We start from the raw sequence: 25,568 nt of genomic DNA, 5'->3' as shown, positions 1-25,568 counted from the left end.
GATAAGAAATTGGCCTGCCCACAGAGCAGGTGTCATTCTGGTATGTAACCACACACCTTCCAGCAAGTCTCACTTAATACTAACGTAGAGGCAGTTGCCATCCGACTCTCAATCAGAACTCTTTAAAAACAGCTGCATCTACCTTCATGATGTTATATTGTAGTTACTATCCTTTTACTTTTAATGAAGGGGGATTTAAATGACACAACACTCTATGGGATAGTGCCAATCAAACATCACAGGAAGAGTTGAGCATGAGCATATGCTTGACAACAATTATCTCTCCCTCTTGAACACCAGAAGCAACACTTTCCACATGCCACTGCTACTGACCTAACTATCTCACCCACCCTCCCTCTTCCCACTGTTCAAGTGGGTAACTGAAGACAACTTGTATGCAAGTAACCATTTCTCCATGATATCTACCTTCTTAGATGGCACAGTATCTGCTTAGATCCCACTGGAATGTGGGCTGTATGCTATAGAGCTTACATCCTTCATGACGTTGCATCGATATCAAAGAAGCATAACATATACAGATTCACAGAGTTCCCTACAGGCAATAAGAAGTCTTCCGTTTCCATAACTGAGAAAGGACATGTTGGATTCAAGAGAGCACTATATATATATAACTCTCTTGAATCCAACATGTCCTTTCTCAGTTATGGAAACGGAAACTGCATTTGGATGTGCACTTCTGTTGGATCTCGAGCCAGGTAGGAATTAACCCCCCAACTGGCCAGGACATCTATAGTTGTCCAGCTAAATCTTGATATGATTCTGTAACACCTATTAAATAACATGGATAAGAAGTGCAATTTGGTCTCACTATTTATCCACCTCGGCCGGTAGGGTGTTAAGGGAAACAAGACTGCAAATACTGCAGCTAGGTCAGCTAATTTCCCAAACTTCTGCCTATACCCTACAGCAATTACACGCAGATCATAAGACAAACTCCATCATAACATAAGCTTTATTGAATCAAGCTTGAAATTAAATTGTGGCAGTTTAGTCTATGCATGGACTACAAAGAAGTTGTTCTTTCTCAGCTCTACATAAGTTAATAGTCTTACACACCCCTTTCCCTTGAGGTATAATGACATGACTGTGTGTGAGTTTGAGGTGTTGGACTGACTATCAGTCATGTTGTAATTTGCTGCCCTCATTTCATTAATTATTATTATTTTGTGACACCTTCAGGGCGTCCAAAGACACATCGAGGGAGGGCACCTACTCTACAACTCTCTGTCTCAGTCCATCAACCACAACTACATCAATGGCATCTACCACCTGTCACCACTACTAGTATTTTCACAGACAATCACAAACATCCATTCCCACAGCAGGATTCGAACCTGCAGCGTTTTGGCTGGAGAGCGGATACGCTAACCACTTGGCCAACCAGGCCAGCAATGAGTGTAGTCAATATTTTACCTACATTAATAATCTATCTGAGCCCTATATACACTCAGGCCTGATTTTATCAGATTCACCGTGTCTTGTTTGTTTTTATTTATTTTTTTACAGAAAATCTATATTTTTTTATTATATATAGACTGTTTACATTATTATTATTTTTTATTTATTCAATGTTTTAATACATAGCTTTTTAATACCTGGTTTAACACTTTTTTTTATCCATGTTATTATTATTATTATTATTATTATTCAGGCCTCCATGGAGTCAAAAGGCTCATTGTGGGAGGTCCTTCCTAAGAACATAAAGTCTGTTAAGACTCATTGAGGGGAGGTCCCTCCCTAAGAAACACAAAGTCTATCATAGCACTCCTTAAACTTATTGACTGTTCTCGCTCTTACCACTCCATCAGGCAATGCATTCCACGGTTCAACCACCCTCCATGCAAAGAAACCACTCCTCACCCTCTTGCTCAAGTTTCCTTTCGTAACTTCCAGGGATGGCCTCTTGTCATCGCTCCTTCCCGCTGTTCAACCAAGTGAAAGAACTCCCCAGTGTCAGCCCTGTAACCACCTCTCAACAGTTTAAAAGTCTCAATCATATCACCTCTCCTTCTTCTATCCACCAAACTCTGCAGTCCACATTCCCTCAGCCGATCCTCATAACCAAAATTGTACAGTCTTGAAACCATCTTTGTCATCCATCTTTGTACCCTTTCCACAGTTAATTTATCCCCTTCAAATCCTGGGGACCAGATCTGAGAACAATAGTCTAAGTGTGGTCTGATCAGAGACTTATACAACGGAATGATAACTCTTTTATCTCTGTAGGTCAGTGTCCTTCTCATAATTGCAGCAATCCTCTGTGTTACCTTCACCACCTTTGCAATATGTCCCCTAAATTTTAGGTTTCTATCAATCATCAACTCCAGATCTCTTGTCTCCCCTACTTCCTCCAGTATAACTCCTCCCATAGAGTATGCAGCATCCCATCGATGTTTCCCAAACCTTAGATTTTGCTGCATTAAACTGACACTCCCATTCATTTGCCCATCTATCTAGCTTATTCAAATCCTCTTGCAGGGCTACCACATCTGCACTATTACTAATAATCCTTCCCAGCTTGGCATCATCCGCAAACAACTGAATATCCCCTTGCAATCCACTGGCAATGTCATTGATATAAAGGTTAAACAATATAGGTCCTAGTACTGAGCCCTGTGGGATCCCACTTGTAACCCTCTGCTTCCTTGAAACTGCTCCACCATACACAACTCTCTGATACCTATCAGACAGCCAATCCTGAATCCAGTTGACCAATCTGACATCCAGACCCATGTGCTGCAATTTAAATATCAGCTTATCATGTGGCACCCTGTCAAATGCCTTTTCTAAGAAAATTGCAGTATATGCCTTTCCCTCATCTAATGTTCTTGTAACTTTATTATAAAAGGCTAGCATATTGCTAAAACAAGAGCGCCCTTTCACAAATCCATGTTGACTCTCACAGATAACATTACCCTCATCTGCCCAGTGCTGTATACGGTCCCTCACGACTTTCTCCAAGATCTTAACAACTATTGATGACACACAAACTGGCCTATAATTAGACACTTCCTTCCTCCCATTCCCTGAGCACCTTTCCTGCAGCCAGACTTTCATTGAAAAGCCAGGTTAAAGGCACTGTCAGTTCCCTAGCACATTCTTTAAAAACTCATGAAGTACCATCCAGTCTCAAAGCTTTACTGACATCCAGAGTACTCAGTATCTGAAACCTGTACCTCTAAACCTCGAACCTGCCCTATCCCTCTAGCAATAAAACTGACTTCTCCAGGATGAAATACTCTAATAAAGTGTTCATTGAACAATTCCACTATGTCCTCTGCATCAGTCACTATATTCCCATTTTTATTTATCCCACATGTTTGATGACTTTTTACTCTTTTTCATAGACCTTTTTACACCTATCTTTTATTCAACTTTTTTTTTACACTTGTTTCTGTATACATTTCTTACACCTACTTTTTTATGCATTCTTATCTATATTTGTTTATGCTTTTGCTTATTTATCAAGATATTTTATCTTGTATATGGCTGTGACCCTTATTGGTGCAGTATGACTAAGTAGTCTTTGCACCATGAAACCCTAAACAAATTACCTTACTCTCTCTTACTTTTGATAATGTTCCAATTTCCAATCAAGATCAGTTTCTCTGTTTTGGACTGACTTTTACATATCTTATCCTGGCATAAACATGTTACATCCATAGCCTCAACTTCCAAACAACATATTATTTTTTGTTAAAAAAAATAAAAATAAAAACTATAGTCAAACGCTGTGGTAACAAGCACAGAAACAACATCACTGCTATAATAAGCAAAAAGCAATAAATGATTTTAATTTACACATATTCCCATACAATTGCTCACTTTTGTAGTGAGCATACTACACATATATACTGTGCAAATTTTGGTAATTATGCAAACATTCTTAATTGCTCAGGTAGTTCTTGGAATATCCAATTTTTTGAATAGACAAAAAAAATCTTGTCCTTGGGAACCATTCTCACTCTACCTACTTACAGTATCAACATTGTGGAAGAATAAAGATGTTTACATATTGGCACTGGAAAACATGATACTTTTAACTTGTTGAAAGTTAAGTCTCATGTTGTTTTCAGGGGAAATTTGAGAAATATCAAAGTGAAATCTTTACAGTAAACATTAATTTTAGGATTCATAAATAAAAATATTGATTGAAATTGTGTTTAAATGTATTATAGTTTATACAAGCATATTCATACAAGTAATATCTAGGTATGTAATTATATTTTTATGAATATGCTTGTATAAACTATTTTCTTTCTACTACTTTTGTTGGGTTTTTTTATCTATTTTTTTTATCGAGTTATTGAGAATTAAAAAAAAATAGAAGGTAGATTTAACTTATCACTGATGTAGTGAGTAATGACTATAGCAAGGTAATTTTGTCTGCCCCTTGGTGTGTGTATTGGAACCAAATTCAACTGGACTTCTCTCCTGCTCAACTCCTAACTCCTCCCTCCAGTCACTTTCTCATAGGCACTCTCTGTTTCTACATAACTAGCCACTACTATTCTTCCTCTTTCCTTTAATCTTGTGAGAACATGAGCAGCCAGTAGTAAATCTCCATACACAGCTCTACTCCAAATATATCAAACTACCTTCTCATGATTTTTCTGCATTCCATCTACCTCTTTTCCCTGAAACAGCCATCCCCATACTGTTTTCCTCATTAAGTACAACCCCATCCTTTCAAGAAACTTTTTAATGAATTCCTTCTTTTTCCTTAACTGTTGTGTAGTAGGTTTTGTGATCTCTCATTTGTGGAGGTTAATTAAAAAAAAAAAAAATCACTACTATATACAAAAATATTCAAAGATCTAGAACAATTTTAAACTTTTTTTTTTTATGCTTGAAAGCTTATAAAAAGCTTTGAAATGCTACTCTTGCAATCCTTGGGTACTTAGTTTACGAAACAGTGCGCTGCTTTAAATCATTCCATTATCATTTTCAGTGCTCCTTTTAATATGTGGATTTAAAAAAATCACATAATATATTAATGTAGATATCTTGGTACACATTAAAGGTTGACTTTAGTGACTTGCAAAACATCAAATTAATTTGTTCTATTTCGCATGTAATGGTAGACAACATACTAAGTTTTATTTCTAATTTTATAAAAATTAGAAATAAAAGTAAAATTCAAAAATTTGTGACTCGCACCTGATTTGCAAAATGCTGTTTTAAAGAAATGACCAGTGGCAAAAAACATTTGTCAAGAGAAATGGTTTGGTGCAAAATCAGAAATGGTGCTTGTGCAGTAGCCATATATCTGTATGATCTTGCTCTTTGTGGTGGTGCAATCACGTATGTGAATAAAGCTCTCTCTCTCACCGAACAGTGGTCAACCACAAATACACGTCACATTGTGATGAGGAAATCCTTGCACTGACCGATTTTTTAAGTATTACTCGTAGCTGAATTCTATCAAAGCCATACTGCTCTATCATTCACAGTTTTCTTAAGTAAGCTGTAAATGATGGAACAGTATGGATGTCCTTTTGGTATTTAGTATATACAATTAGTTAAAATTACCTGCATCACAGGCAAATTTTAATGTTTCAGGAGTGACAATGTTGGTATTTATTGCCAATACCTATTAATTTATAATTATTATTTCTCTGAGTACAGGCAGCCCTGGTTTATGCTGGTTCAATTTACGCCGATTCACAATAACGCCTGTTGCCTGCGCATGCTTTCTTACTGTAGTGTGGTTGACTGAGAAACGACGCTAGCAGGCACTCTAGTGTTTGAGTGTTAGTGACCTACTGTGATGTATATGTATGAAACCTAGTTTTAATGTTGAATCTACCTAATTGTTCTATTTAATTTTTTTTATGTACATACGTATTTAAATTGATAAAGTACATAATTACATACCATGTCTGATAATAGAAGTGCAGAAAAATTAGCAGAACTTGGTGTTAAGAAGGTGCGGAAATCAATCACACTTGAAAAGAAGATGGAGGTGATTCGAAGAATGGAAGATGGGCAGACACGTGCTAATGTCTGAAGAAGTATGAACTTACCTCCATCGACTGTTACTACAATTAGGAAAAATGCAGATAGAATAAAACAGTCTGCTCAACAATCTATGGCAACATTAAATGCAAAACAACTAAGTTATAGTAGGGGTAAACTTCATGAAAAATGGAAAATTTATTATCATTATGGGTGGATGACTTGAATCAGAAAAACATTAATCTGACGCAGGCTGTTATAACTGGGAAAGCAAAAACAATTTTAGAGGATCTTAAAAAGACAGATGGAAGTGAAGAAACCTTTTTAGGAAGCAAAGGTTGGTTCATGAGATTTAAGTCTTGAAGTAAGTGCCATAGTGTCAAATTATGTGATGAGGCGGCAAGTGCAGATGTTGCGGCAGCGGCTGCTTTTCCTGAAGAATTTCAGGACTGTGTAGAACAAGGAAGTTATCCTCCTGATCTCATTTTTAATGTTGATGAGACTGGGCTCTACTGGAAAAAATTGCCATCACACACCTTCATTTCCTGTGAAGAACGTTCCGCTCCAGGTTTTAAACCTGCAAAAGATAGACTTAAGCTTTTGTTGGGTGCAAATGTCTCTGGAACTTTGAAGTTTAAACCAATGTTGGTGTACCATTCACAGACACCACATGCCTTCAAGGGTCTAAAAGCCATGCTGCCAGTCTATTGGAAATGGAACAAGAAAGCTTGGGTTACACAACATTTTTATAGATTGGTACACAAATTATTTTTGTCCTACCGTGCTTTGCTTCTGTAATGAAAATGATTTGCCAGCCAAGGCATTGCTTCTCTTGGATAATGTCCCTGGACATCCTCAAAATCTTGCTGAAGTAAGAACACCATTGGATGTCAAGGTTGTTTACATGCCCCCAAACACAACATTGCTTTAGCAACCGATGGATCAGGGGATTATATCAATCTTTCAAAGCCTATTACCTCCATATAACATTTATGGAAATGGTAAGAGTCTTGGACTTCAGGAAAAACTATTAAAGACTATTGGCGGTCATTCGATATTTTGAAGGGCATTAACAATATCGAGGCAACTTGGAATGATGTGTCAGCAAAGTGTTTAAAAGGAACATGGCGAAAACTTCTTCCAGCATTTATGCACGACTTCGAGGAATTAGAGCAAGTGGAGAATGTTATTGAAAATGTTACCAAGCTTGCGCGAGAGGTGGGATTGTACGATATTACAGCTGAAGATGTGACAGAAGTCTTTAGAGATTTAGTGAATCGGCCGTTTTCATATCTCTCTGAGAGATATGAAAACGGCCGATTTACAGCGTATTCTTGAACATTTTGAACCCTGCAAAATGAACCACGATTGGGAACGGAGTGCGAATGTAAAAAGGAGTGTAATCGCATCTATTCGACCTTACACTGAACTCCTTAAAGAAAGAAAAAGAAAATCTAGGCAGTCAACATGGATACTTTAAAAAAAAAAATGCAGGTGATCCGAAACCAGGAACTTCAACACAGAAATATGTACTATCTTTTTGAAGTTTCATATTTTTTGTATATAATTTTGTTTTGTTTTCGTTATTAATCATTTTATTTTAACAAATATATATTATATCTGTTCAAAGCTTTAAATATAATAATGTTACACATACTTCATGTGCATATTTTTTGACTGCGCGGAACATAACTTCATACCTCCCATTTTAAAATTGGGTTCGTTTTACGCTGATTCGGTTTACGTCAATTTTTTCAGTAATGGAACTGAGGCGTAAAACCGAGGGCTGCCTGTATATGAATCAGTCAGCCATATCTATGTATGTGAATACATGTAAATCTTATATCTTATCTTTTTTTTTTTCCCCACTCTTGATATTAGGCTGCCACTTTTTGTAATTTTTTTTGTATTTCTTTGCTTTTCATAAAGTTAATATTATTTGACTAAAGAACAAAAGTAATTATATGTCTAAAACAGTTTTTCTTTTTACATTAAACATCCATGTAAATTGGTTACCATTTAAAGTTGAACAAAAAATTATAGTGGATTGTATCCCATAAAATTGTTCATAATTCAGATTTAAGACAGTTGATTACATCTTTCTTTTAAATAGGAGAAAAAATGTAAAGGAAATATTTTTCTAATTTTGATTTTTCTTTGAATTCTCTTAATAGAGTCAAACACTTCAAATGTTGATGTTGTTTACCAGCCCACAATTTCTTTACCTCTGAATGATAGATACAGCCTAATTAGAAATGACATCCAGGTATGTATATAGTCAAAAATAAAATTTGGATGACTACAGTTAAAAAATATCATAATAAATAAAATAAAATTTAGAGGATTATTAGTTAAAAGGTATTATAACATAAATAAAATACTTATAACAGAGAAATAATAATAATATATATATATATATATATATATATATATATGCTTGGTGGTTATACTAAGAATTTAGTGAAAAAGAATAATTCTTGTCCAAGAATAGCAAACTAATATTTATGCTAAAGAATTTCAAGTTCATGAACATGATAGCATTTTGATAACTTACAAAGCTTGTGAAAACCACCTAATGGTCGTGCACAAGCCCTATAAGTTATCAACATGTTATCAAAAGTTTTCAGAATAACTATTGGCAAACCAATAAATAGTTGTTGGTTATAAGTGAGAGGAGAAGTACTAATACTGATTCTATGACATTGGCCAGTCTCCATTTGCAGATTCGCTGCCCTGTACCTCCTGTTGAGTCATGACTCAGAGTAAGAGGTCTTGCACAACCAGTAACATATATCTTTGTATCTATCAACCTCAGTATCTCTGGAGTCATGGTGAGGATTCTGGAAGAGTTAGTAAGAGAAATAGGTTGACAAAGAATCTTTACTTTGCAATGAACAGCATGGATTTACTAAGGGAAGATTATGTTTGAGCAACTTGTTCACAGTTTATAATAACGTTGTGATTGAGTCAGACGAAGGGGAATGGATACACCGTGACACTTTTGGACTCTGCTAAGGCTTTTGGCAGGATTAATTATCATCAAATAATTTGATTATAAAATATTAACTTGAATAAGAGTAGTTGACTGACATATCAAAAAGTGGTATTATTATTATTACTGATGCCTCCAAGGACTCATCGTGGGAGAGTACTGTTCACAACTCAGTTTCCACAACTTCCTCCACTAACTACATACAATGCTGCTACTACTACCCATTGCAATCTACTGCCTCCCACCAATTGTATTTTTGTCTGTAGATTGTGTGTATTCTCCTGGCCAATTTTGCCTGTATGCTAAATGAAAAAAATTAGTTTCCGGGAGAGAAAAACTGCTACCCCCCCCCCCCCCTGTATGCAATTGGCTAACTCACCTTCAATTGAAAAAGCCCATATAATGATTCTTCTCGTCATTATGAGAATCAAACTCGGTTCTTTCCATTCAAAGAGTGAAATATGCTGTTGTTCTTCTAATTGTGCTACAGAAGTGATTTGGAGGATGTATGGGTGCTATATGGGAATATGAGTCTGTAAGATTTATGGTGACTAGTGGTGTACCACATGGATCAGTCCTTGGTCCATTGTTATTCACTCTTACATTAATGACATTGGGAATGATTCAACAGTAACATACAGATGATGTGCAGTACCTGAAGAATGATTTGAATAGGCTGGAATTGTTGCCAGCCTATTCAAATCATTCTGCAAAATGTGAAAATGTCTGTCATTTCAATGTTAATAAATATAAAGTTATGTGCTTTGGTATAATGGGGTATCCAGTTTCATATTGTATTGATGGGATTATGCAACAAGAAACTAACCAGACTAGGAGACCAGACTAAATCTTGGAGTTTTAGTAGATAGGAAGTTGAAGTGCTATATAGCAAAGATTGCAAATACAACTCAGAGAATAATTGCAATACTGAAACAAACTTTGACATGTAAGTATAAGGAAGTCATTTTGCTTCTTAACAAGGCCTCGACAAGGTTGTATCAAGTGCTTTTGTGCAGATCTAATCTCCTGGTCTTGATTGCCCGAAGAGTAATCAGTTTGCCTGTAATTTCTTCAATGGTATTCTTTCTCTTTGTGGACTGAAATATAGTCTTAATAAACATTCTGTTCACAAAATGCAAGATTTAAGTATATACTCTGAAGTTTCTGATGCCAAACAAAACACAATGCTTGAAATTGAAGCAACAAACACAGATGATAAAGAAGATTTAGAGAAAATAAAAGGAAGCCTAGGAGTTTAGATCTGCACAAAAGCACTTGATACAACCTTATCAAGGCCTTGTTAAGAAGCAAAATGACTTCCTTATATTTACATGTCATCTTATCTTTGGATGTAGTTGCAATGCAATTGGCAACTACATCCAAAGATAAGAAGCTAATAAACACATTTTTTGAGTGTGCTTTTAAATTATTCTCTAATGTTTTCACTGAAGATATTGTGTCTGTCTTGTACTAATGCAATTGAGAATTCTGTACAACTTACTACTCAGACATCAAGCTACATAAAACAGTATCAAATTCCAGTGAAATATGCAGAACATTTCTGTTGCTATAAGAGTATGAAAGCAGGAATTATAGAAAAATCGAATGGAACTTTTAGATCTAAGAGAAATTAATAAAGTTTCATGTAGTACTGTCATATCCTGTACACCCCTTGAGGGTACATGGCAGGAATTTGATGATGATGATAAAACCCCTCTGTAAAATTGAAGAATTACTGATTAGTTTAGGAGCAGAATACTTCACTAAGCTAGATTTAAACTCTGGATATTTTCAGATTCCATTAAGGAAGGAAGATAGAAAAATATTTTGCCTTTGCAACAAGATAGCAGAAGTACCAATAATGCCTTCTTCAAGGAGCTAGAAACTCTGCCATGTCTTTTCAGTCATTAATGAGCTCTGTTTTATCAGATATATTAGGTAAAGGAATTATCTGTTTTCAAGATGACTTGCTTATATACTTAAAGGACCTAACATCTCAGAAATATCTCATTGAAAGTTATTTCTAGATTAGCTGAAGTTAATTTACCATTAAAATGTTCAAAATGTCATTTCTTTATAAAGGAGGTTGAATATTTAGGTCATTAACGTTAGTAAAACAGGAATAATTAACTCAAATGGGTAGTTGATTTTCTCTGAAATTTGCAGAATGTATAGCTTTTAAATGTATTATTTCTTTGGAAATATCACAAGCATATTTATTAGTTAAACTTTTAGCAACTACTCTCAATTTACTATTGTCGATGCATATAATTCCATAAAATCCAAATAAATTACAGTGTTCATTTCCTGCTTCATAATGGCAAGATAAGTTTTTGATATTACTGTCTAAAATTTTATATAACACTTGACTTTTTTAAAGCAATCTTCAGTAACATTACATTCTTGATTTTTTTTTTTTTCTAATTTTACTTTTTTTCCTGAAAAATTCATTAAATTTATTTCGAAGTTGTCAGCAATAAGTTTGCTTTCATTAATATCACTCTGTTTTTCTCTAAATCCTTTTAAATCCAAAATTAAAGTTTTAATATTTGTTCTTCCCCATCAATTGTTATTTATTTCTTGAGGAATTTTGTTTCTATAATGTATTGCGATCAATACTTTAAACTCAAAAGTATGCACTCAAAGGAATGAATGTATTTTAAAATTATTACTTCCAGAAACCGAGAGGTTCAAAATATTAAATTTAATGAAATTAAGATAAGCTGTCATGATGCGGCCATTGTCAACAGTGACTAGTTGATGTTTTTTCATGCTGTATAATACATTATCATTTCAATTAATTTATTGTTATTTTCATTTACCAAGAAAAAAAAACTTATGCCTGGGCCTTAAAACTGTTTGCCCAGGGAATCTTGCCTCCTCCACCCCCTTCTTGTCGGGGATGATTTCAAAATATGGTACCTCAAACACTTTTATCTGATCAAGAAGCAAACTTTACAGCAGAATTAAAATGTTGCATGTGAGCTGTTAAATATGACTACACCTTATCATCGTGAAAGTAAGTGCAAAAGGTTAATTAAGACTTTAAAACAAACTTTTTAAGCTAGCTAATGCTAAAACGTCTGACTGGGACAATTACTTGCCACAAGTTTTATTTGCTTGGAGGATGACCCACTGTTGTGGATTGTCCACTGCAGGTAGCACTTGCATTTCATTCTGCTATAAAAGAAAAACTGCTTTTGTAATATGATTTTGATCCTAACTTTCCATACGAGTCAACACCTACACGTGCAAACTCAGATTTCTCATATGTTGATGAATGTAGTAGAAAATTAAGTTGTTCATGAGCTTATAGCAGAAATTAGTAGATGTCTTTCCCAGAAAACAAGAGCATTCATAAATAGATTTAGAAAATATAAGAATCTCAGTCCGGTGATTTAGTACTTTTAGATAATAAGATTAGTCTTAGAAAGGTTAGTAAAAAAATTCAAGTCGTTACAGGATATTAGAAAAGCTATCTCCAGTAAATTTTGAAATATACTGCTTGGAAAAAAGTAACTTTAATAAGATGTTGGAATTCCTTTCACTATGATGACCGCAGCAATCCTATGGTGTATGAGTTCCATAAGCGTACCATGGCAATCAATGGAAATTTTGGAAAATTCTTCCTGTAGGCATGTAAATCAGATCCTGGACTGTTGTGGGGAGGATGTCCCTTGCCTCACCCGACCCTTCTGTTCATCCTACAGATATTCAATAGGGTTGAAACTGGGCTTCGTGGATTCAGATTCAAATGTGGTACATTCATGTCCACAAACTATGCAGTTAGATCAGCAGCAGCACCCTTATGATAAGTTGCATTGTCTTGATGAAAGAGACAGTGGTTGGTTCCATAAAAATGCCACAAAGTAGAAAGCATTGCATTGTCTAGAGCAGGGATTCTCAAACTTTTTAAATTTTGTACCACTTAAATAAGAATCAAAAAATATATGTATCACCATAAAATACTGTTTCAAAATAAATATTAAATATGAAAACCCTTATGACATATTAATGAGACTTTGCATCCGAAAATTCACATAAAACTGCAATAAAATTTATTTGTTCGTTTTATTTGTTGCAATACTAAAATACATTTTTCTGAACATTTATTTAAATATTTTGCGTAAAAATTGTACCACCAAAAATAACATAATGTACCACAGTTTGAGAAACAGATACCTTTGAGTCAGTGTTCATGTCACCATGAATAGAAGTCTGAGGCCAAAACCACGAAAACAGGACCATATCATCACACTGCTACCACCAAATTTCATAACTGGGGTTATGCATACTGGTAAGAGACGTTCACCATCTGTCCACCACACCCATCCATCTGCTAGATAGAGGATGTAGTTCGTCACTCCATAACACAGCTTTCCAAGCTTCCATGTCTCACTGTGCATCTCTTTGCACCTATGACGACAACGCTGCATGTTGGTTCAGGTCAGTAACATAACGAGGGTATGAAGCACCTGTAGCAAGTGTCTAACTTGTGCCCCCCCCCAACCCAAAAATGTTACACGTTTTGCGCCCCAAACCTAGTTGCACCCGTGGTGGGTGCCTCTTTAGCCACACCCTCGTTATGGCACTGGTTCAGGTAATGTGTAGCTTGCATATTATTGTCTTAACATGGAAACTCATGTTGTAAGCCTTGGTTCTGAATGTTTTTGTGCAGATTCACATTCCAGTTGATGCCTGGAACTCCACATTCAACGTTGGCCAACAAATTGCTATTTTTACATATTATTCGTAGCACCCTATGGTCATGTTTGGTGAGTGTAGTAGGTCATTCACTACTAGTATCACTTCAGTTGACTCTCTGCACTTCCATCTCAGTATGGTATCACTGATTGTTGACCTGGAATGGCGCAATTTGTCAACAATTTGCAAAACAGATAGACCTGCAATGTGTCATCATGTTACAACACCTCTTTCAAACTCTGTCGGTTCCCTTCTCACAGCCATTTCATCCAGACATAGTTGCACTAACTTGGGAGCATCATGTTCCTCCAATTTATACCAGCTATAAACACGTGATTTGTTACATGGCATGATGCACCTTGCCCATGGTAGTGTCCAGTGTAAAAGATATAAAGAATCCAACTAAAATACTAAATATGCATTTCAATAGCTTGAGAGGTTGAGATTATTATTATTACTATTAACATCTGACCTACATGGAATCATGGACTTATTGTGAGAGGCACACTCTATCAGACACAAAGCTCATTCAACTGTGTCTTAAATTGTTTCAGTGCATGTATTCTGTAAAAAGTTTGTTTCATGCTAATCTGATAATTCCTGACTAACTCATATGATATGAGTTAGGATATGGGGAGGATATGACTGAGCCATATCCTCCCCCCCCCCTCCTATTCATGAGGATTTGTAATTTACATTCTTTCAATCTATCTTCATACTACACAATTCCAAAGATCACTTACAACCTTTATGAATTTTCTCTGAACCCTTGCTAACATATCATCATGATATGTTAGCAATTATTGTGACCAAGCACAATAATCCATATGAGGCCTGATCAAGGCCTTGTAGCCTGGAATCATAACCTCTTTATTTCTGCATGTCAAGGTCCTCTGCATCATTGCCTTTAATTATTTAATGTGATAGTTGTGCAATGTGGCCTCTGAATTTCAGGTCCTTGTTCCGCCACCGTTCCCTGATCTCGCATCTGCTCTACCTCTTTTAAGGTTTCCTCACCAAGCATATACTTATTTGTTAACAAATTTCAAAACCTTACTCTTTGCAACATTGAACTGACCTTTCCTTTTACCTGCCCATTCATTGAACCTATTTAAGTCCTGTAGGGACATAACATCTGTTTGACTCTGCATTGCTCTCACCAATTTTGCTTCATCTGCAAACAGTTGCATATCACCTGTTAAACCAATCCCATTATCATTAATATACAAATCGAACAACAATGGCCCTAATGCAGACTCTGTATTGGAGAGTTTCCTCTTTTGTGCACCCCCATATGCAACTTCCTGATACCTATCTGTATCTGACAGACAGTCACAGATCCAACTCACTAGTCTGTTATTCAATCCCATCCATTTCAGTTTATTTAACAGCTTATCATGTGGCAGTCTGTTGAAAGCTTTTGTAATGTCTAGGTATACCATAATATGCATGTTCCTTGCCCAAGACATTTGTCACCCTATTATAGTGCATAAGAAGTTGCAAAACATGATCTCCCTTTAGCAAACCCTTGCTGACAACTACAGAGAATACTGCTGTTATCAATCCATTTCTGTATCTCCTAGTTCTCACCAATCCTTTCAAGACCTAAACCACAATTCAGATATACAGATTGGCATATAATTTGTAGCCACAGCCTTATCACTACCTTTATGCAGTGGAATAAATTTTACCTTCTTTCCATTCTCTATTCCCTGAAACAAATCCTTTCACCTTATTGACATTAAGCTTATTAATTTCCTCATATAACCTCACAGTTAAGCTCACTCACAATTAAGCCATCCTCTCCTATGTCCTCTACACTTGAGTGTCTCATGGTTTCACCCTGATGAAGATGAAACATCCTTATAAATTGTTCACTGAATACCTCAACAATATCTTCTGCAGCAGTTACCATTCTGCCGTTTTCCTCCATTACCATTATCTCACCATAATCATTCTTCCTTCTTCTTGCCAGATATCCAAAAAAACTCTAGGGTTTTCCTTGACCTGATTTGCTAATTTTTGCTCATACTATAGTTTTGCTATTTTTACCAACTGAGTCACCTTCCTGACCTGCTCTTTATAGTTCTCACTCGATTGATTGCCACCATGATTCATCTTGCGCTGCCTCCACAGTATCCTCTTCTTCCAAATTTCATGCTTATTCCCTTTTTATTATATTAATTTAGGAATGATTGTTTAATATGTTTAGGAGAAATTTTAAATATAATATTAAAGGATGGAGGTTTTCCCACTCCAAATAATAAGAAAGAAAAATCTAACAATAAATTAGAATATCAATCTGATTTGTTAGAAAAATTTAAGCAGCAAAGCCATAATAATAATTAAAAGATCATATGGTTATGTACCAAGTTCTCTAAAGAGAAACTGTATAACACAAATAAGCAACAGAACGAGTCAGGTTGTGAAAATAATTGTAATTTAATTGAGTTAATGTCAAAATATCATAAGTGCTTATGCCCTATATTTAAATAAATATGGTCTTACCATATTTATTTAAATTCGGTTTATTTCTGAGTGGCGCTGCAGATTCTAAAAACAATCTTTCTTTTTTGAATTTACTGTGGTGGAGCATGGTGGTTTTTCTCAAAGAGATCCTGTAGGTTGTATCCAAAACATGGTCTGCAAGGCCAAATTGACCATAGTCGTGATTGCAGATGTACGATTTGTGTTCTATCTTGATGGTTGCTGATTTGCCTGTCTCTGCAAAGTAAGCTAGCTTGCAGGAAAAGGGTACTCTCTATATATATTCCAGGCACTGAGAGAGGCAGATTCATTCATAAACTCTCCTGCCACCACCCCTCTCAACAATATGGCATTCAAACTCTAACCAATACGAGGTCCTACACAAAAAAACACAAGACTAACTCTATAGCTTGGAAATGGCGAGTGGGAGGGGAGAGACACAAATAGATGGTTATAGAACCTGTTTTATAACCATCTATTTGTCAATGTGAGACAAGGCTCAACTCCATCGCTTTACTCAGTATGAGTGGACGCATGTTCAAATATGTTCAGATGTTTTCTTACCCTTGGCCAGAAAATGTTGGAGTTCAAAAGTGAACAGCGAGTTAACATCAAGTTTCTTGTGAAACTGAAGAAATCCACGGCAGAAACTTTCGATTATTGACTGAGGCTTAAGGGTCAGGGGAGCTTAAGGGTCAAAGCTGTATAACTGAGAGGAGACCTCCACATAGCCTTTAAAGGAATGCGGAGAACCGACCAGGGCTTCTGACCTAATGTCCAATCCTCACCTTCTCGTGGTGCACCCTGTTGAGTATCTACTTGGATACTGAACGGACAAGGATGGGCTGGCAATTTGGGATTTAGCCGACCAAATTGTATTCTTATTGGTTAAAACAAAATATAGAATGATGGTACAACATGACAAAATTTCATGCCGGCTGGGGCGTCGCCCGGTTAAACAAGGTCCCCGTTGTTTTCGCCAGGGAACCAGGGTGAACAGCGAAAAGTCAGCTACTGGAACAAATCTGAAAATAAACCCCAACTCAACATCACCAGAGTTAAAGATCGGTACTATCAACGTAAGAAGCCTGAATGGCAAAGAAATGAAGCTAGCTGAGGAATTAGATAAGTACCAGATCGACATAGTAGAGGTGACTGAAACAAAAAAGACCAAAACTGGTGAGATCTTTCTGAGCAATAAATACAAAATGTTATATTCAGGCAATGACAATCAAGGAAAAGAAGGAGTAGCCATAGTATTCAACACAAAATATGAGGCTAATCTTCTTGAATGGCAGTCAGTCTCAAATAGAGTAATGTGGGCAAATGAGAATGGGAACTGGACAATGAGACTTATTTGTGCCTATGGTCCCACAGAAGGTTCTACTAGGTAGAAGTGGAGGAATTTTTTGAGGCTTTTGAAAAAGCAACTGACACAATGAAAAAGGAAAAGTTGGTCCTTGTTGGGGATCTAAATAGCAGAGTAAGAAATGATTGTGAGACATACAAAAATATTTTGGGAAAATTTGGAGAAAAGAGCAAAGCTAATAATAATGGCAAATATCTGTTGGATTTCTGCTCAGGACATGGACTGGTTATTACTAACACCATGTTCCAACATAAAAATGTGCACAAATTCACATGGAGAGAAGAGGCTAGGAATAAGAAAAGTCTCATTGACTATGTTATTGTGGATAGTGATGTTTTCTCCCTGGTGCAGGACACCAGAGTGTACAGAGGATTTGAAATTGGAAGCGATCACTATTTAGTCTTGAGCAGGATAAAATTGAATTTCATATTGAAAAGAATAACATGTAAGAAAGTTTTAAAGGGAATAAAAGTTGAGCAGCTCTCAGATGTGAACTGTAAGCTAAAATACACAAAGATTATTGAAGAAAAAATGAAAGAGTTTGAGAACAGGAATCAAAACTTGGAGATTCAGTGGCAAACTCTGAAGAAAACATTGATTGATTCTGCCAGAGAGGCATGTGGTGAGGCATCTGATTTTTTTATCTGTAAGGATAAAAAAATCAGAACTCCCTGGTGGACACAGGAAGTTAAAGAGGCAGTGAAGGAAAAGAAGAAAGCATACCAAAAGTTCCTGTCAAATAAGTCAGCTTGTGCTCTTAGAGAATATAGAGACAAATGCAAGAATGCTAAACAATGTGTAAAACTAGCTAAACAAAAGTCATGGGAGGACTTTGGCAAGAAAATAGAAAATAAATATCAAGTAGGTGGCAAAATATTCTGGAGGTTGTTGAAGAAGCTTAAGAATGAAGGAAAGAGTGCTGTAAAAGGAATTAGAGATGATAAAGGTGACATGAAAATGGGAGAAAAAGATATCCTTGAAGTATGGAGTAATTACTTTGAAAAACTGCTAAATGAAACAAGCAGTGATGACAGCACAGTGGTAAAAAAACACTGACCAGGCATGCAGTCAGGAATACATATCCATACTAGAAGTAGAAAAAGCCATCAAAGGCTTGAAATGTGGAAAGGCAGCAGGAGTAGATGATATTCGACCAGAAATGCTGAAGTATGGTGGTATAAGAGTCTTACAGTGGCTGCACTGCATAGTTCAGAAAGCCTGGACAGAGGGACGAATTCCCGATGATTGAAGTAGAGCTCTCATAGTACCCATTTATAAAAAGGGAAATAAAACTGCATGTGAGAATTACAGAGGTATTTCCCTACTGAGTGTTCCTGGCAAGATCTATGCAAGTATACTTGAGAAATGGTTGAGAAGAATTGTGGAAGAAAAGCTTGGTGAAGAACAAGCTGGATTCAGGCCAAATAGAGGCTGTCAGGATCAGATCTTCACTTTATGACAAATAGTCGAGAAAGCATGGGAATATAACAAAGATCTGCATTTAAGTTTTATCGATCTGGAAAAGGCATATGACAAGGTGCCAAGAGAGAAGCTATTCAATACGCTTCAGTTATATGATGTCAATGGGGCATTATATCAAGCAATACTTAGTCTTTATTTGAGTTGTAAGTCAGCAGTTAGAATTGAAAGAAGTACAGAAAGATGGTTTAATGTTAAATCTGGTGTGAGACAAGGATGTACATTATCCCCTCTGTTATTCATTATCTATATGGATCACGCTATGAAGGAAAGTGGTATTAAACATGATATCAAAATTGGAGATGTTAATGTCAGCTCTTTGCTTTATGCGGATGATGTTATACTTCTAAATAAATCTGCTACAAGTCTGCAAGATTCTCTGACTAAATTGAATAGCTGTTGTAATAGATATGGTATGAAAGTCAGCAATAAAAAGACAAAGACAATGAAAATAGGCAGAATCATTGAAAATGTCAACTGTGTTGTGAATGGAGAACCTGTGGAACAAGTAAAACATTTCAGCTATTTAGGCACGATTTTTACTGAAGATGTTAAATTAAATATAGAAATTGACAACAGAATCAGTAAAGCTGGTATGGTGGGAAGTCAATTGAATAAATTCATATGGAATAAGAGAGAAATCAGTCAGAACACTAAATTAGCTGTGTACAAGACAGTGTTCAAACCAGTTTTAACTTATGGATCTGAGTGCTGGGTCAGATGGCATCAATGGCAATATCATATTAAAAACGAGGATATTAGGAAAGAACTTGACATTGTCAGCATCCAGGAATGCCTTAGCAGAGCTAATCTTAGGTGGTATGGTCACTTAAACAGAATGGGCGAGGAAAGATTAGCAAAACAAGTGTTCTCTGCCAGGTTGGCAGCAAAACGATCCAGAGGAAGACCAAGATATAGGTGGATTGATACAGTACAAAATGCTTTAGACGATAGAAATATAAGATCTGATAATGTTGGAGTCTTGACAAGTAACAGACTGATTTGGAGGAAAATTGTAGATAGGAAATTAATAATGATATAATTTTTTTCATGTAGTACTATCATATCCTGTACACCCCTTGAGGGTACATGGCAGGAATTTGATGATGATGCTTATGGTGAAGAGTGCATGTATGTGTTTTTTGAATGGCACAAACAATTTTCGGAAGGTAGAGAATGCGTAAAATATATTGATTGCCCAGGCTGCCCACACACAGCAATTACCAGTGAGAACATTAAAAAAGTGCAAGATGTAATTCGAAAAGACCGAAAGTTGGGTGTTCGAGCTGTTGCTGAGAAAGTTAATTTGGACATGGAAGTGATCAGTGCATTTTAAGAGATGAATTGAAAATGAAAAAGGTTTGTGCAAAAATGTTGTCAGATGAACAAAAGGAACTGTGTTTGGATGTTTTGAAATGCATTAAGGATGAACCAGATTTGTTGAATTCAGTAATTACTTTTGATGAAACTTGGATATTTACGTATGATCCAGAAACCAAGCAACAATCAATGCAGTGGAAGTCAGCAACATCTCCAAGACAAAAAGAAAAAAGTATACGTGAGTTGTTTGAAGTTCAAGGCCATGTTGATTGTTTTCTTCGGTATACAGGGTATTGTAATGGCATAGTGGGTTCCCAGCAGCCAGATCGTACATCAGCAGTTTTACATTGGGGTCTTGATGAAATTGTGCAAACGTGTAAAAAGGAAATGACCAGAATTGTGGAGAAACGGTTGTATTTTGAACCAAGACAACATGCCAGCCCACAACGCTTTGTCTGTGAAGCAGTTTTTAGCTAATCACAACATCACTGTGTTTGAGCAACCACCCTATTTGCCAGTCCTGGATCCCTGTGAATGGAAGAGATACACATTACTTCCCAAAGATCAAGTCGGTGCTCAAAGGAACCCATTTTTTGTTTTTAGAAGATGTGAAAGCAAAAACGATGGAGATCCTCAACAACCTTTCAGAATATTATCTGCAGAATTGCTTTGAACATTGGCAGCATGGTATGCAGCTGTGTGTCAACTCAAAAGGGAACTATTTTGTAGGAGATCATTGTTGATTTTCTCAATCTGTTAAATAAAGTGAGATAGAGGCACAGTCTCGTTTTTTCTGTGTCAGACCTCGTAGAGCCCACAAGCTTTGTTCCACATACACAACACCTTCCTTTCCATGGCAACAGCGATTACAAAATTAAAAAAATAATCAGTTCCTCTCCCATTCCCTATCCATCTCTTCAGAAATGCCATCACCATACCTACATCCATGGCAGATCAGAAAAAATAGCCAGGTCCTTAAAAAAAGTACAACCTCCACACAGCATTTAAGCCCCTAAAATAAACTTACTACCCTGATCCGTTCCACCAAAGATCAGCTCCCTCCTCAATCAGTGTCTGGAGTATATAGAGTACCCTGTTCTTGCAAGCTAGCTTACTTCAGACATACAGGCAGATCACAAACATCCAGATTGAAGAAAACAAATCGTACATCTGCAATCACGACCATGGTCAATCTAGCCTTGTAGACCATGTTTTGGATACAGCCCACAGGATCTCCTGGAGAAAAACCACCATAGTAAATTCAGAAAAGAAAGACTGCTTTTAGAATCTGCAGCGGCACTCAGAAATCAACCAAATTTAAATGAATATGTTGCATAAAACTTCCCAAATTTTGGGAAACATTAATTATCAGAGATCCAACTTTACATCCCATGCCACCTACAAACACTCATAGAGGGTGCACCACCTAGATAGAACTTTAAGAGTAACCCACGTGTTTCACTTAGTATTGTATTGTTCATGTTGGAGGTTTAATGGAATATTATCAACACTGAGAAAGGATTAAAACTAATTTTAATACTTCCAGTATTTCATCTCCATCACAGAGACATCTTCAGGGATTACAAATAAACTTTTTGTAACAACACTCGCACAAAATAATACAATTGTAAGTGAAACTAAAGTCCTATCTAGGTGGTGCACCCTCTATGGGCATTTGCAGGTGGCCTAGGATGTAAAGAGGGATCTCTGATATTTAATGTTTCCCAAATTTTGGGAAGTTTAATGCAACCATATTTGTTTAAATTCGATTGATTCCTGAGTGCAGATGCAGATTCAAATAATAGTCTTTCTTTTTTGAATTTACTATGGTGGGGCATGGTGGTTTTTTCCAGGAGATCCTGTGGGCTGTATCCAAAACATGGTATGCAAGGCCAGATTGACCATAATCGTGATTGCAGATGTATGACTTGTGTTCTTCTAACCGGATGGTTGCTGTTCTACCTGTCTGTCTGAAGTAAGCCAGTTTACAGGCACAAGGTACTCTGTATACTCCAGGCACTGAGAGAGGAGGGAGCTGGTCTTTGTTGGAATGGATAAGGGTAGCAAGTTTATGGTGGGGCTTGAAAGCTGTATGGAGGTTGTACTTTTTTAATGATCTGGCTATTTTTTCTGATGTGTCACGGATGTAAGGTATGGTGTTGGCATTTCTGAAGTCCTTCTGAAGAGACAGTCGGGGAATCAGGAAGGACTTGATTATTTTTTTAATTCTGTAGTCACTGTAGCCATTGGAAATTAAGGTGTTGTGTATGTGTTTGAGTTCGGTTGAAAGGGCAGTTTCACCGGAACAAAGATTGTGGGCCCTATTGGTAAAAGTTTTAATAATGCCATATTGCTGAGAGGGGTGGTGGTGGAAGAGTTTGTGAATGTATCTGCCTGTATGAGTAGGTTTTCTCTATACAGAGAAAGAAAGACTACCATTAGAAAGGCATGTTACTAAGGTGTCTAGGAAGGGAAAAACTATTGTTATTTTCCTTTTCCATCGTAAACTGGATTCTTGGATGTAGACTATTGAGGTGACTGAGGAAGGAATCTAATGTGTCTGGGCCATGAGGCCAGATAGAAGGTTTTAGAGGGGAAGAGTCTATGGCTCGTTTTTCAAAATTTTCCATGTGAAAATTGGTGAGATGTGGGGAACCCATAGCAATTCCCTCTTATCTTTTTATACATTTTGTTCTTCCAAGAAAAATAACCAGAGTTTATGGCAAAGGAACAGAGCTCTAAGATATCAGAAGGAAAAACGTTTTTTAAGAGTGTTAAGGTGTCAGTTAGGAGAATATTGGTAAACAATGAGATGATGTCAAAGCTGACCAATATGTCTGTATTATTTAAAGTAAGATTTTCAATTAAGTTTTTAAAGTAGGAAGAGTTTTTTACATGAGATGTGGTAAGACCAGTGAGGAAGGGGGGTCAAAGAGTTAGCTAGCTGCTGTGACACTTTGTAGCAAGGAGCATTGGTTGCATCTACTATAGGTCTTAGGGAAAATTAGGTTTGTGGATTTTTGGTAAACCATGTATATGGGGGGGGGGACGAGAACTGAATGGTTTGAGTTTTTTTTGTAATGTCAGGAGGACACTTTTTTAAGTAGGTTTTTTAACTTGAGTTTTTGTAGGATCATGTTCAAGTGGTATGTAGGTAGAGTGATCAAGAGAATAATATCCATTTTCCAATTATATTCTGAGGTGTTAAGAACGACTGTGGCATTACCCTTATCAGCTCTGGTGACGACAATACTTTTTTCTTTCTGTAATTTTCTGAGGGCAGAGAGTTGTCTGGAAGATAAATTATTTTTTGGGGGTGACGACCGGGAGAGGATGTTAGCTATGTCAAGTCTGATGTTATTGGCTGTTTCTGGAGCTAAGTGACAGATTCCACGTTCGATGTTCTACATAATATCCAATACCAGAACTTCTCAAGATGCGACGGCAAAATTATGTCCGGGGCTTAGGGCACTAACGGCATCTTTGCTGAGAATTTTAGAAGATAGATTGACCTATCTTCTAGAAGTCTCAACGAAGATGCCGTTAGTGCCCTAAGCCTCGGACATAATTTTGCCTTTGCATTTAAAGAAGTTCCGGTATTGGATATTATGTACAACATCGAACGCGGAATCTGTCACTTAGCTCCAGAAACAGCAAATTACATCAGACTTGGGCACCAACGGCATCTTCGCTGAGACTTTTAGAAGAGATTGAATATGTCAAATTGACTATATCCAGTTAGAAGAACACAAGTCATACATCTGCAATCATGATTATGGTCAATTTGGCCTTGCAGTCTCATGTTTTGGATACAACACACAGGATCTCCTGGAAAAAACCACCATGCCCCACCATAGTAAATTCAAAAAAGAAAGGCTATTCTTTGAATCTGCATCTGCACTCAGGAATCAATCGAATTTAAACAAATACGGTTGCATTAAACTTCTCAAAATTTGGGAAACATTAATTATCAGAGATCCCTCTTTACATCCTAGGCCACCTGCAAATGTCCATAGAGGGTGCACCACCTACATAGGACTTTAGTTTCACTCACTATTGTATTATTTTGTGTGTGTGTATGTTGTTACAAAAAGTTTTTTTTAATTCCTGAAGATGTCTCTGTGATGAAGACAAAATATTGGAAGTATTAAAATTAGTTTTAATCCTTTCTCAGTGCTGATAATATTCCATTAAACCTCCAACATGAATTCTTCACAGCACTTAAGCCTCAACACACGGAGTATTGTATTGTATGAGGGTGGTCTGAAAAGTTCTCGGCCTAACAATGAAAAAACGAATTTATAATTTCAAATTATTTTTATTTTTCAACATAATCTCCCTTAAGATTAATACATTTATTCCAGCGATGCTCCAGCATCATTATCACATCCCTATAGTAGTTCTCAATAAGATCTGCAAAATACTCCTCTACAGCTGCAATCTGTAGATTGCAATGATTCTAAGAAAAACACTGACCAGCGAGGAAGAGTTTTAGTTGTGGGGAGTGATAGAAGTCAGAGGGAGCCAAATCTGGGGACTAGGGTGGATGTTTCAATAATACATAATGCTGATCCCTTAATTTTTCCATTGCCAAAACACCTTTGTGGACAGATCCTGATGAAAGATGATTTTTTCTTCTGCAAACTGGATCTTTTCTCATGAATTTTTTCATCTAGTCTGGTTAAAAGATTGGAATAATATTCCATGGTTATTGTTTTACCATTTTCAAGATAATTAATAAACAGAATGCCTTTAGTATCCCAAAACACCGATGCCATGACCTTTCCTGCTGATGGAACCGACTTTTTCTTCTTTGGCACTGAATAACCAGCTTCTGTCCACTGTTTAAACTGCTGTTTGGATTCTGGTGTGTAATGGTGAATCCAAGTCTCATCCATAGTAATCATTGGATGCACAAAATCAGTTTTATTCTTGTTAAACACTCCAAGCACTGTTCAGAGATTTTCATGCGAGTGCGTTTTCGATCTGCTGTGAGCAGGCCATCTTGCGCAAAGCTTTTTCATTTGCAATTCTTCATGCAAAATATCCTACATGTTCTTTTGAAATGCCTATAATCTCAGTAATTTCATGCACTTGATTTGCTGGTCATCCAATGCCATATCGGGCACTTGATCAATGATTTCTTGTGTTATACTTTTTTTTGGACTTCCTTCACATGGATCATCTTCAAGGCTAGTGCAGCCACTTTTCAACTCGGCAGCCGATTTCTTAATTGTT

General features: G+C 36.5%; 1 protein-coding gene across 1 annotated transcript in view; it reads left to right on the top strand.

Moving 5' to 3' along the window:
• Positions 1-25,568, top strand: part of LOC150102040 (synergin gamma-like) — a 228,772-nt gene that overhangs the window by 147,895 nt on the left and 55,309 nt on the right. Inside the window, exon 10 of the mRNA XM_090400155.1 lies at positions 8,154-8,245. Within this exon, the coding sequence (XP_090256281.1) occupies positions 8,154-8,245 (92 nt within the window). The remainder of the gene's footprint in view (positions 1-8,153; positions 8,246-25,568) is intronic.

The sequence above is a fragment of the Typopeltis vanoorti genome, chromosome 11, assembly GCF_054136105.1.
Source record: "Typopeltis vanoorti isolate ZY-2024b chromosome 11, IOZ_Tvanoo_1.0, whole genome shotgun sequence".
NCBI classification, from domain to species: domain Eukaryota; kingdom Metazoa; phylum Arthropoda; class Arachnida; order Uropygi; family Thelyphonidae; genus Typopeltis; species Typopeltis vanoorti.
Note: the sequence above shows the minus strand (reverse complement) of the source record. Positions and strands in the feature narration are given on the sequence as shown.